At 32.3% G+C, this 17,564-nt stretch overlaps 1 protein-coding gene across 5 annotated transcripts; it reads left to right on the plus strand.

Moving 5' to 3' along the window:
• LOC106054330 (cytokine receptor-like factor 3) lies at positions 1-16,543 on the plus strand. 5 transcript variants are annotated; one of them, XM_056020608.1, is made up of 9 exons: positions 1-401; positions 508-696; positions 3,308-3,423; positions 4,259-4,466; positions 6,627-6,714; positions 8,221-8,401; positions 9,521-9,764; positions 10,112-10,357; positions 13,682-16,543. In XM_056020608.1, exons 3-9 carry the CDS (start codon positions 3,316-3,318, stop codon positions 13,969-13,971), a joined length of 1,365 nt encoding a protein of 454 aa, XP_055876583.1. In that variant the 5' UTR covers positions 1-401; positions 508-696; positions 3,308-3,315; the 3' UTR covers positions 13,972-16,543. The 5 variants fall into 5 exon arrangements, with proteins under 5 accessions (XP_055876583.1, XP_055876582.1, XP_055876584.1 ...); XM_056020607.1 differs by having other exon boundaries at positions 1-696; XM_056020609.1 differs by lacking the exon at positions 508-696.
• The last annotated feature ends 1,021 nt before the right edge of the window (positions 16,544-17,564 follow it).

Genomic DNA, 17,564 nt, shown 5'->3' on the forward strand with positions numbered 1-17,564 from the left:
CATTCTTATTTCCCTTGGAGTACCTCAACCGTAGCCGTGGTTTTAGTACACCTACTAGAGACTCTACTAACACATAGATTTCATAGAATCTAGTGACAGATCTTAGTTATGATGTCAATTAAATAGATCTAGGAAAGATCTCTAGAACGTGACATATTGAACGTATTTGAATTATATCAGATTCTAGAATCTATAACAATAATAAGTAATAATCAGTCTCTCAGTAGACTGAGTGAACACTGTGACTGTAGACTGTAGTCTGTAGACTACACACTACACAGTAAGACTAGTAAGAGTCACTCAAGTCACTGTAGTCGGTAACTTAAGACTTTTAGTTAATTCTTTAAATAAATAGTTACGTTACACTGACTACTACACCACTACACTTACCACTACTAAAGGTACTAAAAACTAACTAGATCTAATACTAACAGTAAAGTAACAGTATCATTAAGTCCTAAGTTAAAGTGATCATTTTAACTTACAACTAAATTTACTCTTACTCAGACTTAGATCTAGAGTCATTATCATTAACTCATTAACAAAAAAATAACAAGACTCAGGTGTCTCAGGCAACAGCTTTCCTTTTAAGTTTAAGTTGATCATAGTTAATGTTGAACTTAGTCTTAGTTTTTCACTTTGGATCGTTGATCAACTTGAACTTGGTTTTTTAATCCGAACTGTCAACTGTCTGAAGTAAGACTCTGTGTGTCTGTCTCTAAGAGTCTAGATCTATATAGATTCTAGAATTCTAGATTTATAAATCTATTATATTAGATCAAATATTCTATAGTCTATATAGATCTATACCTATATAATAATGTGTATATCAATTATCATAGTATCATTATAATCATAGTATAAAACGTATATTACGTATATCTATGATTATTATGATTTATATATATATATATATATATATATATAATATGTCTTAGTCTTATTGACATATATAACTTATTGTTTACATTCTAGAAATTCTAGATTGATCTAGTGACCTAGTCTAGGTTTGAGATCAAGTAAGACAAGATAATGTAGATCTAACTAAGTTCAAAATAACATGAGGTTGAGCCATGGGTGCCCACAGGGGGGTGCACTTGCACCCCTCTGGATTCTGAGTAGCTTAATTCTAGCCACTTTTTTGCACCATCAGATCAATTAAAATCTAAGTAGCAACTGAACAAGTGCTTCCACTGGTGACTGAAGTACATTTGTAGTAGACTAGCCTAGGCTTATCAGGCATTGGTGGCTGACCATTCACGTGCCCCCCCTTTGAATTCTGGGTAGCCAAATTTTAGCCAGTTTTTTTTACACCTTTAGATCAATTAACTTCTGCTAGGAAGCAACTTAACATATATATAATATAATCCCTGCATTTGAAGGAAGTTTTCGGTCTTGGCAATTGGCTTCAATACTGAATTAAAAGAACATCTGGGTCTGAAACTGTAACTGGAATATCCATGGGACAAGGTGGGGTCAGCCAATGGTCCATTCTCTGTCATCCATAGAGCTCTCCAAATGAAACTATTTTGCAGTAGAAAAGCTTAAGGTGGACTGTGCCCTGGGTATGCCCTGTGTAATCGTCACATCCTGGATCCAGGCCCCTTCACGCTATCACATTCACCAGTTCAGAAAAAAACTTCTAGATCATGGGTTTATATCCAGTAGTAGAGCATAGTGAGACATAGACCTCTGTCTGGAGTAATGCAGTCCAGAGACCTTCGTCAAAAAGCACTTAGGGGGGCGGGGGGAAGCTCCACTATTATTCGCCTTCTAGGGAAATGAAATTTAAGTGGAAAGGCTGTGGTGTTATTATTATTCTTGGTTATTTCCAAGCCCTGATACCCACACGGGGGAGTATCGCCACAAAGTGGAAGTTTGGAGTCAGAGTTTTCCTTCTCTTAGATGGGTTGCATTATTCAGGCTGACGTGCCCCATCAACAACAAGCTAAACTGGTTTTGAGGTGCCAGTGTACCGCCTTTCATCCCTTCTCCTGTCGGTTTGTAAGAACAGGTTTCTTCGGATTTTAGCGAAAATCACATGTGAAGGCCAGGAGCTGGAAAACAGCACACTATTTTTCCTTGGCACAGTCTGCAAAAGAGTTGACAGCTCAGCAGCAAAAAGCTGGCTAGAAGAAGAAGACATCATCATGACTGTCATGAGTATTAGATTAGTAGATCTTTAAATAAAGTCTCATAACTTGAATATAAGTCATGGAAAGTCCAATATAGTTATACATATAATATATATAATATATTTAATTATTTATTGATCTAGACAAGATGGTAGTAGAGATATAATTACATGTATGTATTAATTAACTAGATCTAAACCTACTTGATATAGATCTAATCCATACATCCATCACAAGACTCTACTGTTGCTTACAAGTTTTTTCCACTGAAAATGTAGATCTATTTATAAAATTACATTACTTTTAAAAATAATTGGCAAAGCTTGATACAGTAACAACATCTATATATTATATTTGAAATTACAATTTATATTTAGAAGTAATTTCAAGTGAAACTGAAGATGTATGATTACTTGACTAAAGTGTTCTTATGAAACCTTGTTGTTTTGGTGTCAAATTGACAAGTTATACTTGCTATAAATATATATATATAAATATATATATATATATATATATATATATATATATATATATATATACAAAATATTTGTCTAAACTTGAGCTCAGAAGGCAGAACTTTGAACTTAAATTCATTTTGCCAATAAGTAACTTTACATTGTAATACAAATGTAGAGGGGAATATAATCTATCTATATAGCCACTTTGATGGGTTTAAGAGGAGTGTTTGGTGGATAAATTCTGTTTGCTGTTTTTTTTTTTGTTTTTTTTTTGGTCTGATTTTACAGAACATTTTTACCAAGTAAGCAAACAACATTAAGCTTTTGTAATAGAATATGTTGATAATATTGGTATTGAGTTTTAATCCTTATAAGTGGCTATTAGTATTTTTGTTATCTGGTACACACACACACACAGTATGTAGGTAATAAATTAGTATTTTGATTAAATACATTTTGTCTTATATTTTTTTATAATAATGGTGAAAATATAATGTAGCCTGGAATTACATTACAGTTTCAATGATGTCAAGGGATATTTTGCTTTTTTTTTTATTTATAATTATACCATTTAATGAATATTAAAGAAACATGAATATTTTGCCTTCTAATAATACTTTTGTGGTTTAGTTTTTGAAAAAAAAAATCTTATTTTTAATATAATATAGAAGGTTTAATTGTTTAAAATTAAATACTATGTCATTTTTACCATAGGTTTGAAAATGGCAGCAGAGTTGGTTCAAAATGTTATTGAAATTATGGATTCTGCTCATAGCTACCAGTATGAGCTTGCAGAAGTCATTGATGGAATCAAAGCTTTGCAAAGTCAGGTATAAATATTGAATTCACCACATTTTAATGCTTAAGTGCTAACATTTTTTTAAAATGTCATATCTATATATTTACATGTTTGCAAACTGTAATTATATTTCTTTTTTACAAAGCTTATATCAACTCACTTTGTTTGTCTGTCCAGAAAAAAGTTTGTACACATTATTCTCTGACACTCTAATTCAGAACAGGTTGAAATTTTGCACAATAATTTCTTTTACCTGATAACACAAGAATCCATTTAAAAAATTAACCTATTAGTTAATTAACTATTGGTAATTAATTATTTTGTGTGGTATCTCGAACAAGGGGAAAATTGTGCTTGACTGAAGTGGTGGTATAAGCTGCATTAGTCCCTTTCATAGGTTGCCGCTTTAAAGTAAGTTTCAAACAAACAATATAGAACAATACAATCTTCTGTAGTGATAAGCAGCTAAGTAGCAGAGTGGTTAGAATGTTGGCTTCAGGAGGCATAAGTCATGAGTTCGAATGCAGGTCGGTTCCCCCCCCCCCCCCCTTTTCTTTTAAAATGCTTTTTACAATTGCTTGTAAAATTCACCCAGATATCCCTTTTTTTTTTTCTTCCTCCTTTCCCCCTCCCCCTCCATTTTCTCAACTGGTCTAGATAAATGATATCATAGCATAGTGAGAAAGCTAAAAGAATAAAATAGCGCTAGACAAAAACAATAATTCTAATTGCACAGATATTTTGTTGTTTTAATACATGACTTATCCGAACTAACTGATACAATCATACTTCGAATAAGCTTTTTTTTTTTTAAAGTATTTCTTTAATGTTTTTCTTGTTTTGTTTTTTTCCATTTTTGTGCTCAGATAAATTCTAGCAGTGATGCATCAAAGAAACAAGTAGAAGACCATTTTAATCGTCTGAAAAATGCCCTCATTTCCGCTCTGGATAGCAGACGTGATCATCTTTGTAAAGAAATAGAAACTATTCGTGCATCTGCCTTGAGGCCTTTAGAAGAATGTAAAACACTGGTGGAAGAAAATTTAAAGTTGGCAACACATGTAATGGAGGAAGGTAAAAGTTGTTTCCCACCTACACTATATTGTCTTTAATAGTTTCTGCCACAGCAAAAGGCTATAGATTGGCTTTCATATAGCTTTTTGAAAATAGGTACTCACTTTTTTAAAGGAAAAAGGACTGAAATTTCAAATGCTTAGAATATATATAAAAACTGTCCATTTTTAGTGGATAAGGAACATTTTTCTATACAGAAAAAGAACCTTAAAAAATAATAGCTGTGGCTACTTCTGTAATCTTAAAAGAAGGTGACCTTTTTATTGTGTATGCTTATGTTTATTTTTGCTCCTATAATGTTTGGTTTGTTACATGTGTGTTTTGTTAAACAATGAATAGAATCTTATGAATGATACTTGACTGCTGCAATGCTAAAAGTTTCCCACACTCATTCTAATTACATGAATTTTAATGACATTGTGTACACATAAATTAGCTGTCTTCAAAGTCTGAGAAATACTTTACAATGATTAAATAGTAGAAAACCTTATTATTTAAATGTTACAAGAAATAGAGCCCGGCTTATAGGTTAATAGTTGAGCCTTTAAATACAAATAAGCACTAAGATTTTTCTTTTTTTTCTAAAGTTTTTTCAAAATTACAAATAATTTTCTTCATTTCATTACATTATGATTTTTTAAAATTATAGCTAATCTTCTGTTTTAGTTTCACTAAGTGAGTGAGTGAGTGAGTGTACATTGTTATGCTAGACATGTTGTTTGGTTATGTGACCTAAGTCTAATTAAAAATTGTCTTCTATCACCACTCAAGTTTTGATTTGTTTCTAGACTTTTTTACAAAGCTTATATCAACTTACTATATCTGTCTGGTAAAAAGTTTGTACACATTATTTCTCCCACACCCAAGCTTGGATTAAGCAGAAATTTTGCACAATTATTTCTTTTACTTGCCAACACAAGAATCAATAAAAAAAAACAATTAGTTAAATAACTATTGGTAATTAATTATTTTGTTTGGTATCTCAACAAGGGAAAGAAAATTTACTTGATAAGTTTGTATATAACTAGAAAACCTATTTTCGTAAGCAGCTTCCTGGCCCAGTGGTTACCATATTGGCTTTTGGAGGCCTTAGCCCTTGAGTTTGCATTCAGGTCACTCACTTTTTTTATAAATACAATTAAAAAGCAATCTCCTAGATACCCTCTTCTTTCTCCCCCCACCCCGTTCCAACTGGTCCAGACAAGTGATAGGATCATAGCGTATTGAGAAAGCTAAAAGCATGAAATAGCGCTAAACAAAATAATTGGTAAAAATATTTATAATCACACATATTTATTATTGTTAGTAGATCCATTACAAATTTACATGACTGATCGAAACAAATTGATACAACTACACTGAATATAAGCTTTGTTTTTTTTTTTTAATTTTTTTTTAGATTTCTTTTAATTAAAAAAAAAATTTTTTTTGGATGCACGTGTAATTTGCATTAAAAATAAAATTGAAAGTATACATGTTATAATTTATTATAAATTTGTTGTGAATATGATACATTACAATGTTTAAATTTAAAGTAATTTGAAAATTATTATGCCACTAAAACTTCAATTCATTAATTCTGATTTTTTTTTGACATCTTTTATTTCTTTAAAAAAAACAACACATTAACTTATCCAATTTATTAGTTTCTTTGCTTCAATAATGAGATGAACTGAAATATTACATAGAAATTATGACACAATTTTGAACATTAAAATCTTTTAATTCATACACTAAACTTTAAATATTGATTCTAGTTACTCATGCTTCCCTATCCCAGTAATCTCCCTAGGGTAGAGAGCTGTAGTGGTGGAAAGGTTCCATAATATGACTTCAATAAATGGCATTGCATAATACCTGTTCATGTAAGGTTAGAAAAATATATAGAAAACAATAACCAGAACAAAGAATTTGCACAGCTGTTAGAGAGATTTAATACAGAAGGTTGTATGTGGTTGCGGTAATGATGCAATGTAAAAAAAAAATATCAGAAGTTACAATAGTTATCTTGTGTATTTGGTTCATTCAGTTTACTTTTCAAACTACTTGAATGAATCCTCTTCACTGCACCCATGCATCTTTTCTTCAAAATATTTTTCAATTATTTTAAAACTACATTAGTTTTGTATTGGTGCACCTAAAATGCATTTTCTTTTCCAGGTACAGCTATATTGAGCCATGATCCTGAAAGTAGTGTGGAAAAGATTATTAAGTTTAAAGATAATCCAAAAACTAAAGCATTATCAAGGTATTTCTATTTAGAAAATTCTTTAGCATTAATTTAACCAGTTTTTAAAAAAATGAAAAAAGAACTATGAAAGAATTGAATTTAAATCTAGCAGAACTTTAATTTATATTATTTATAATTTATTTATATTAATTTTATATTGTATATTATACATAATCCATATATATAATTCTCTTCATGGCTCAAGAGTTTGGACACCAAGTAATCACTCTTTTATTTCTGCAAGTCGGATGGACTAGAGTTACCCCACATAATTTTAGAAGCGAAAAAAAAAAGAGGGGGGAGAAAACAAGTAGTATTTACCTGTCGCTAAATAGAAGGGCCAGACTTAACCATTGTGGGGCTCAATGTGAAATGGATTTCGTGGGGCCCAGTTTGGGTAGGGATACGGATAATAATTGAAAATTAAGAGTTTGTAATAGAAAATATATTTGTCTTTGCATTTTATTCAGTCTTTACTGCGCACAGAATTACTACACGAGCCTTGCGTGTAGAGAAGTCATAACAGTATATCATAAAAATTATATTTCCTACATAGATCATGCTCAATAGCAAGAATTACCTAATGTTTCAATCTATGAGAATTTCTGCAAGTCGGATGGACTAGAGTTACCCCACATAATTTTAGAAGCGAAAAAAAAAAGAGGGGAGAGAAAACAAGTAGTATTTACCTGTCGCTAAATAGAAGGGCCAGACTTAACCATTGTGGGGCTCAATGTGAAATGGATTTCGTGGGGCCCAGTTTGGGTAGGGATACGGATAATAATTGAAAATTAAGAGTTTGTAATAGAAAATATATTTGTCTTTGCATTTTATTCAGTCTTTACTGCGCACAGAATTACTACACGAGCCTTGCGTGTAGAGAAGTCATAACAGTATATCATAAAAATTATATTTCCTACATAGATCATGCTCAATAGCAAGAATTACCTAATGTTTCAATCTATGAGAATTGTTGACCTTAAGTAATTCTTCATTAGTTTGATGCACGAGAAGCTTCTTTCACTAGATTAAAAAAATACATGTATTGCATAATGCTGGGTTGTTTTTTTTATCGTGTGTAGGATTGGCGTTTTCCTTATTTTTAATTGACACTTGTCAATCGACAGGAAGCGCTGGAAATCTGTTATAAGTTATAAAGTTTTTTATTTAATAATTTATATACCTAGAATTAGCGTGGGTCCTATGAAAATGCAGGGCACACTGCGGTGGCATAGGTTACAGTAGCCTAAGGCCAGCCCTGCTAAATAGCAGCGTATGCTACGCCGCTGGTCGACTAGTTTTTATTTATATTAATGTGAGTTTGAATTATTTGGAATTCATTGTTTAAGTTTAATCATAACATGGTAGTGCACAACAAATGGTCAAATCAAATAATTTTCTTTCAAATTACTAAGCATGTATAGTCCTGCAGTTTCAGTTACTTTCTTTTATATATCTATACATTATGAAAAAAACAGAACAAAAAAAAATTTTTTTTTAATGTTTAACTTTGATACTTGACAGTGTCCCAGCCATTCCAGGTCCATCAGAAGTAGCCTGTGTGAATGTGAACTTATCACCTGACTTCCAAAAACAAATGGAAGCTGTTATAAACCTGGAAGGTAAAATCCTGGCTCGGGCACCTGTTCAGATCATAGAAGCCTTGGAAAAACCTGGAAGCCTATTAATACAGTGGGCAGATGAGGTAATGATTACATCTCACGTTATCTTAATTTCTTTATTTATGTTATCTTAAAGGAACATTTTTTGTTTGTGAACCAGTTGTCGACAAATACAAACGTGATTGTTAAAGGCTTGGCTGAGGGTTTCAAAATTCTAGTCCTAATAAAGGCTTCGTAACCCTTTAAGACCTTGCCATCTATGTAAAGGTCATCTGTAAGACATGTCATATGGCCTGCAATACGACAAACTGTAGTTAATGTCCGTACTTTTTAAAGTTGGTTGGACTCAATTAAGGCTCAGGTGGATTTTATTGAGTCCCTGAGTTGACCCAGTTCTGGTGGGTGGAGACAGCAAGATGTTAACTATTGGCCATACAATCAGATCATATTTGTTTGCATTGTAAAAGACTTTTGGGCCTCTTTTTATTGTTCTATATATTATGCAATCATCTGCTAATAATCTGAATTTTGTTCTTGAACTAATGCAATTTGGCAAATCATTTATGTAAATTAGAAATAGTAGTGGACTTAAGACTTGAGGTACCGGTTAACCTGAGTGTTGATTTAGAGGCATTTATTATTATGTTTATTCTCTCCCTATCAGAAAATCCTGAATCCATTGATGTAATGCCAAAATATTTTAATTTTTTTTTAAGCAAGCCATGGTTGAGTTTCTATAATGTGGCTACATTGTATGTGTTCTATTATTTTACATGTGATGCTGTTTTGAAGTTTCTAGGATCAGATTTATCCTCTTTTTCAAATAGCTTCTTTTCAGTCCCTCAGTACTCTGCCTTGAAAATATGAAGCCTGAAAAAGTATTTTGATCACTGGTGCTAGCTCATTGCTTAGTTCTTTGAGTAATTTGGCTGGAATGCCATCAGTTTCAGGTGCTTTATTTGGTATTAGGTTAGCTAAATTTTAACTATTAATTTTTTTTTTGTACATCTTTGTTTCTTATGTAAACATTTTGGTTTAAATTAAGCAATACATTTTTGTCTCCTGGAGATTGGTTTTCTGATGGTAAGTATTTATTTAGAATGTTTGCTTTAGTTTCATTATATGTTAAATTTTATCTTCTGCTTTTCATTAATTGAATGGAATCTAAATATTTAAACAAAGTTTTTTTTTTTTTTTTTCAGTCAGATGATGACTCAGAAATATGTGAGTTTTGGCTCCAGTATGCCATGGGCAACTACAAAAGTATCAATGAAATAAATGCAGTTTTCCATACAGCTTACACAGGCACAGCGACAAGTTTTCTAATTAAGCATCTTCGCACACAAACTGCTTACACATTTAGAGTATGTGGAAGGGTTGATTCAGAAACACCTTGGTCTGCCTGGAGTATTCCTCGTGTAGCATTCACAACCATAGATCATTACCGTAAGCTTTATGTATTTTACATTTAGCTAATATAATATAAATTAAAATTTTGTATTAAAATCTATAAATTCAATGAACACATTTTTTAAAGAAAATGTGAGAAGTAAAGGTGAAATTCTTTATTTAAAAAAAAAATATAGTGTTTTAATTCCATAATTCATTGCAACATGATGGTTAGGTATTTAACTCTAATTGAAATTTACCACAGCACAATGAAAAGGTATTTGGAGATTTTGTTATTGCTTTTTGTTCCTTTGCACCCACTAAAAGCAAATTAAATTTGTTTATTTTATGGCATAGTATGCATGAGGTGCCTATGACTAATAAATCTTGAAACTTCATTTCAGAATGGGGACCAACAGATAATAATGCCTACAGTCTGAGCAATGAAAATAAAACAGCCACAAGAACTTGTGAGGGTGTAACCCATGTATTATATTCAAATGTAGCCAGCTTTATACCTGGATATTCTCTCACTATCAAAGTTTTAGATGATGCTGATAAATCTCCTGGTGATGGCTTGTGTATCTCTGTAAAAAACACAGAGACCGTGGCATTTGGTCAGGAAGGAGTGGTTTATGTTAATTTGTATGGTAGGTAGATGGGACTTCTAGTCAGTTTGTATAATTGTTTTTTTTTTTGTTTTTTTTTTCATTTTACAGTAAAACTATAGCATAAGGCAGAAATAGCTGGACTGTGAATAGGCCTAAAGGATCAACTTCTCAGTTTAAACAAAAACTATTACAAACATATCTTATCTAAAATGAATTTTAACATTTTGTAAAAAAAAAAAATGTTAAAAAAAATTTGTTGATTTAAAAAAAAATAAAAATAATTTATAACTTTTTTTTTTATGTTGCCCCCTAACACACCATTCATAGCCAGCTCCCTTTTTCAGCCAATGTATCTCATTACCCTGTTCCCTAATTTTCTGGACTTAACTACATTCCTATCAAATCATTTTCATAATGGATTTTCCTTTTGTACCACCCACTCCTGCAGGTTATTCTGTAAGAGGTGGAGAAAGTTGCAATGTTCAAATGTTATTGTGCTATGCCCCAACCCCAAAACAAAAAAAGATTTTCTATGTGTCTAGTTTTTTTGTTGTTTTCTTTAAGTATCTTTCTTGTATGAACTTTTTTTTTTTTTTTATAAATTGGCAGAAATACATTATATACATTATAATCAATTATTTATAGAGCTAGGCTATTTCTGTCCTTGCTAACTCCTAGACAAAGAGAGGTAACTCTCAAAAGAAAAAGCCTCAACTATTTCCTGATTAGGCCTTAAAATTGCACTATTGAGCATGTTCATTATAAGATAAAAAAAAAAGTGTTATGAACATCCAGTTTATTCTGGGAAAAAAAAAATCATTAAAAAAACAACAGAGAAACCCATGGAAGTTGTGTATGACCCATGGATTACAATTTAAGAAACTTGATGGGCTATCTAAGGGTAGGAAATTGCCAATTTCTTTAAGGACTTTTTGGATAACAATAATGGACGATTACACATTTTGTTCATGTCCATGGCTTGTGAGAAAAGTGAAATGACAAAAATTAATATTTTAAAGTTGAACTTCAAAGATGTATGCAATTATCAACTTTCTTTAAGTAATTTTTAACAAACAATATCAGTTTTTTTAGGGACATTCCAATTATACAGGCTTAGATTCTTCTTCTTCTTCTTCTAGCCAGCTTTATTGCTGCTGAGCTGTGAGCTCTTTTGCAGACTGTGCCAAGGAAAAAAAGTGTGCTGTTTTCTTCAGTTGTTCAGCACTGCCGTACAGGGTGTTGGTTATGTTGGGCTGTAGTGGAAGTAGGGTCTGCCTAAGGTGGATTAGGGAGGGGCATTCAAAGAGGATATGGTTTACGGTTTCAAAGGGGTGGGCGCAGTGTCTGCAAAGGGGTAATTGTGTGGAGTTTATTTTGTTCAGGTGGTAATTTAATAGTGGTGTGTGTCCTGTTCTTAGTTGGAAGATTGTAGATTGTTCTTTGCGGGGGAGGAAGTTAATACTGTCCAGTTTGTTAGGCGTAGTCATTTCTCTGTACAAGGCTCTGCCTGTGTTTCCTGATGCCCATTGGTTGAGCCACTCCTCTTTGTGATTGTTGACTAACATTGACCTTAGGGTGAGGTAGTTAACAGGTCTATCTGGTTGTTCCATAGTTGAACCTGCCTTTGATAGCTTATCTGCCTTTTCATTTCCCATGATGCCAATGTGTCCAGGGATCCACTGTAGTGTAATATTGATATTTAATTTTGATATCATCTGGTGGATTATCACACTGAGTGTTGTCAACTCTCTTGGGCTGTTTGAGGTGCTGCTGTTAAGTGCTTGCAGAGTAGATTGGGAGTCTGTAAAGACAACAATATCTGATGGTGGTTGCACTCCTTCATATAATTTGTTTTCCACTGTCTGGAGTGCTATGGTAATTGCCTCAATTTCGGCTTGGAAGTTTGAGCAGTAATCACCACAGGGTGCGCTTATCTCAAAGTGTTTATTTTTAGGGAAGACCAGGAAGGCACCAAGACCAGCATTGATGGTAGCTTTGAAACCCGATCCGTCTGTATAAATATGGATAGCTGTTTTTTGATAGCTTTCGATTGTTTCAAGCGTGCCTACTTTGAGCTCCAGTGGATTTGATTCTTTTGTTAAGGTGTTATTTAGTAAATGTGTTTTGATGGTTGGTTGTTTGTAGTTTAGTCCGGGTGTAATGTTTGAAAACCTGGTAATCTTTTCTCTGTTATTGGGTAGGTGGTGTTTTAGGGCTAGTTTGTCAGTAAGTTGGATCAGAGTCCTTTGCTTTTTTTGATTGTTTTTCCTATTTCTCTGTGTTAGTAATTTGTTTGGATGATCGTCCTCCAACCTTCTGTATCTCTCAATAGCTTCTAATGCTGCTCTGTTGCGCCTTAACTTAAGAGGTTCAATATTGGAGTCTATTTCACAGGCTGCTGTGGGAGTAGTTCTCATACCTCCACTAATTAACCGCAAGGCTTGGTTTTGGATTGTATCTAATGATGATTGATAGGTTTTGTTGGCAGCTACTTGTATGGAGAGACAGTTATCCATTACAGATCTGACATATCCAGTGTATAACTGTCTTAAGGTTTTCTTTTCAGCTCCCCAGGATGTTCCTGCTAGGTGTTTTATTATGTTTAATCTTTGTGATGCCTTTTCTTTTAAATCTGCCATAAAGTGTTTTAGAGACTGTCTTTGGTCTAGTTTTACACCAAGATATGTTGGATTTTCTTCTTTATTTATTGGCTGAGAGTCTATTTTTAGGATGTAGTTTCTTTTTGCTGTTTTGTTGCTGTGGCTAAAGATTGAATAAACTGACTTTTCTTTGTTTATTTCCATTTTCCATAATTTTGAATATGTGGAGATAGTTGTGAGGGCTCTATTTAGTTTGGAACAGGCTTAGATACAAGGTAACCGGTAACCACCTTAAACTTTTTTTCAACATTATTTACAGTTTTTACCTATCTGTATGCCTGCATATAAATATTTTTAAAAAAAAGTAAAGTTCCACTTTCAGACCTTGTGGTCTATAGGGCAGATGATGTAAAGGTCATCAGTTTCTGTGGCCTATGGTTAACAAGGGTGTCATGTGGCCAGCACAATGACCAACCACCTTTACTTTTCCCTAACTAATGTCAGGTACCCATTAGAGCTGGGTGGACTCAGAGGCGCCCAAAGATCCCGAAATTAAAAATCCCAGTCTTCACCAGGATTTCAACCCGGTTTGGAAGCCAAGCGCTTTACCGCTCAGCCACCGCGCCGCCTGCATATAAATATACCTCTAACAAAATAAGTGGTTAAATTATTACAATGTCAAAATCAAGTGGGTTTTTTTTTTTGTTTTTTTTTCGACATTATAGTTCAATAATTTTAACGGCTATTCTTTATTTTTACCCAGGCTCTGTATTTGTGGATGGTCAAGAAATGGCCACAAAACTTCCAGAAATCAAAAAAGGTTCTGTGGTTGCCTTTCAAGCTGAGCGACTTCCCAATGGCAAAGTAAGGGTTAGTGTACAGACAGAAAACAAGGAAGTAGCTTTTGATTGGAAGGTAGATTTATCCAATAGATCCTCCGGGCCTTTACAGATGCTGACAGCACCAGTAATAGGGGATTCTTCCAATAATAAAGTAGGATTTTATTTTGGTATAAAATTTAGCCAAGAGGATTGGAAGATAGCTGTAGATTAACATTTAATAAATTTACTAAATCACACACTATTTATTTTATTATGAAATATAATGCTCTTAGAAGCAGAAAAAATCAATTTCAAATGTACACAAACCTTGAGAGCCTTATTAAAGGCATACGCTGTGTAATAAAAGTGACTTGTGTAAGTTTCCTGCTTTTTAATAATCTATGGTTTAAAGGGTGTGAAACAAAACATTCTAAAATATTATGGACATGAAATTCAAGTATTAATGGAGATGAAGCTAATTGATACTAAATTTCTACCATTTGTGACTTAGAAAAAAAAAAGGAATCTTAGTGCATTGTAGAATTTTTATTGGTCAAAAATTTTAATGCATCTAGATCTGTTTATTGTTTTTTTTTCATTCTAAGTTCAGAGTTAAGTTCTTTTTAAAATAGAGTATGGTCATTTTATTGCTGATTGGAAGTCAATGCTTTCAAAATAGCTTTCTAATGAGTGCTGAATTATTTTTGTAATAAAATTATTTTTTTTACAGTTAACACATTAACTCCTAATACACTAGAATGCAGTGGTCATGGCTAGCTCTTAATGCAGTACAATGTGATAGGAAGTTATCAGTAGTTTTTTTTTTAAACTTCTTTATATGAATAGTTCTCATTCAGAACGAGAAGATATATACACTTAGTTAATCTTATTTTTTGTGAAAACTAGATGCTTATAGCTCTTTTTACTCATAAAATGTGTTCAAATAAATTGCATGTTTCTTTTTGATGAAAAGTAGTAATTTGTTTTTTATTAATAAAGTAACAATATTCTTTGAAAGTCTTTTTTCAAATAGTCAACTCTAAAGAAATCGAATGTGGGGTTCTGAACTTATCAACTTTTTTTCATGTAAACTAGATGTGTATGCCGCAGTGTTTAAGGCTTACCTATTTTTAAAACTTGTTTTTGTTCTAAAAGTATATATCTTTTTTAAAAGTAGACATTTTGTTTGTCTTTCTTTTTGGTTAGAGTTACCTCTCTTTGGTTGGGGTTGGGGCTGAGTGGTTAAGCACTTGGCTTCAAAACCTGGGGTCCTGGGTTCAAATCCTGGTGAAGACTGGGATTTTGAATTTTGGGAATTTCAGGGCGCCCCTGAGTCCACCCAACTCTAATGGGTACCTGACTTTAGTTGGGGAAAGTAAAGGTGGTTGGTGCTGGCCACATGACATCCTGTTCGTTAACTGTTGGCCAAAGAAATAGATGACCTTAACATCATCTGCTTCATAGATTGCAAGGTCTGAAGGGGAAACTTTTTACAGTTTTACCTCTCTTTACTTAGGGCACCTTTTAAAAACAAATTGGAGTGATTGGGCTCAAATACCCAAAATATTCTTGAGTGCTTTAGTCATTGTTTCAAATGACGATTGGGTGACATTGATTTGATTTTCTTCACTATCCAGAGAGTTTTATTTCTACAGTTACTTCTACACTATTGATTCATCATTCCTTTTTTCAAAGCTTGACAATAAAAGAAAAAGTTTATCTAAGAAATTGTTGTATTTAAATTTTGTATTGTGGCTCTGTTTTAATGTCAATATTTCCAAACTAACCTTCAATCTCTTGCAAGCACTCTGCTGAAATAAATATGTGTAATTAATTCCATAATCGTGAATCAAACTGTTGTTTTGTTTGAAATGCCAGTAATTTGTTTTGAATGAGTTTTAAATGTTTTTCTTGTTTAGCTTAACTTTTAATTGTTGTAGGGGATTCTTTAAAATAGATGTCCTTGTCATGTATTCTAATTCCATGTTGTTTATATAATATGTTGATAGACCTGAACATTCAGCTGTTGTTTTGAGCGCAATAGTTCCAATGGATTCTGTGAAACAGTATTATAAACTTTGGAAATATTTTACTATTAATTGAGGCATTACATTTGTTTATGATTTGCACATTTATTTATCCCATTTTTAATGCATATCAATATCAATTTATAAAATTGTGAAATTATATTTAGTCTTATTATGAAAAACAAAACATGACTTAACAAAGAATAGACATTTCTTATTTTTGTATATGTAAGATTTTGGTATATTGAAGACATTTCTTTATGCCAAAAAAAACAAAGCAAGTTCTTACTCACCTATTTTATGGTGTATATTTAAGTAATTGGTTATTATGATTTAAATTAAGAGCGATGTAACCACACACATAAATTAATTGCATTTTAATTCCCACCATTTTTTGTCTTTTGTTTTGTTGTCAAAAAAATTTGCAGTGCAATGTTTTGTATTTCTTCTTTCCAAAAATGCTTCCATTAAAATACATAGTTTAATTGAACTGGATAAATGGAAATGAAATTGTTCCATATTCAAAAAAAATATTTTTTTTCAATAGTAATAGATACATTTACTGAACTATGGCTGTAAGAAAAAAAGTATGTAATGAAATGTGTGTTCTCTTAAATATGCCTGTTAGGATCAGATGGAATATGACTGCTGTTTGTTGATTGAGTATAAAAAAAAAACTTATGTGGTAAAAACAAAAAAAAATGTTTTTTCAAAAATCTTGTAAAGATTTAACTTTTTTGAATATTATTAAATTTGACAATAAATGAGCTTTGTATACTAGATAGTTGAAAAGAACACTATTAAATCTATAACGTAACTATAAGAGATTAGGTAACATAAAAAACAACAACTTTTTAACCCCATTTTCCCTCCCCTTGTAACAAATCGTAACAAAGCTCCATAAAGAAACTTAAAACAAGAAAATTTGAATTTTACAAAAATTATTATTTATTAATTGTCATTTTTCCAAATTATGTTTTTTAAATGGTATCCTCAGAAATGAGATTAGTATCGACTCCTTTCGGCTCTTCAATCTCTTGTTTTTTTCAAGCCCATGGTGTAGTTCTTGTGCAAAAGTCAGATCCATGAAAGTCAAGGAAACATTGTACCTGTTATTTTATTTGAATTTTTTTTTTTTTTGCTTCATTACCTAAAAAAAAAAAAAAAATTACACCCCTTCCCCCAGTCATTACATAGTATCCAAACGTTCCCTAATTGGTTTGTAGAGCCAATCATTGAGATATCTGTTACACTTTCACAAACATTTAAAATCCAAGAACCAAAGGTTGCTATTGACTATCTTATGCACTTAATGTTCCTAAGCTTTTCACAGATTGTTCTAGATTCACTAATCATTGAGTTTTCAGTGTCTTTTTAAATACATAGATCTACAGTTATTTGGAACGTTTCATAAGCAATGGAGTCTAGGTTACTCAACTCTCGGTGTTTGTTATTATGCTTAGTTCCTGTTGTTGTTACATATCTGAAGCATTGTAGTATAACAAGTCTACCAAACTTTCCAAATCTACCCATTTGGTTTCTTCACACTTTGGGTGAAAGCTTCAAAAATCAGTTCATCTAGGTCTCCAGGAAAAGCTAAAGAAGAAGGTACAAGAAACAATGGAAAGGAAATTGTCCCTGAATGAGACGCTGTAAGGATGACAACAAAAATAAATAAAGGGGAATAATTGGCGAATCCCTTGGGACCTAAATGGACCTAGACTTTGGGGCTACTGGGATAGTGAAGTGAAAGATAAAGGAACATATTAAATGGAATATTTTATGTCCTTTCTGTTTA

Source organism: Biomphalaria glabrata, chromosome 2 (assembly GCF_947242115.1).
Source record: "Biomphalaria glabrata chromosome 2, xgBioGlab47.1, whole genome shotgun sequence".
Lineage (NCBI taxonomy): Eukaryota > Metazoa > Mollusca > Gastropoda > Planorbidae > Biomphalaria > Biomphalaria glabrata.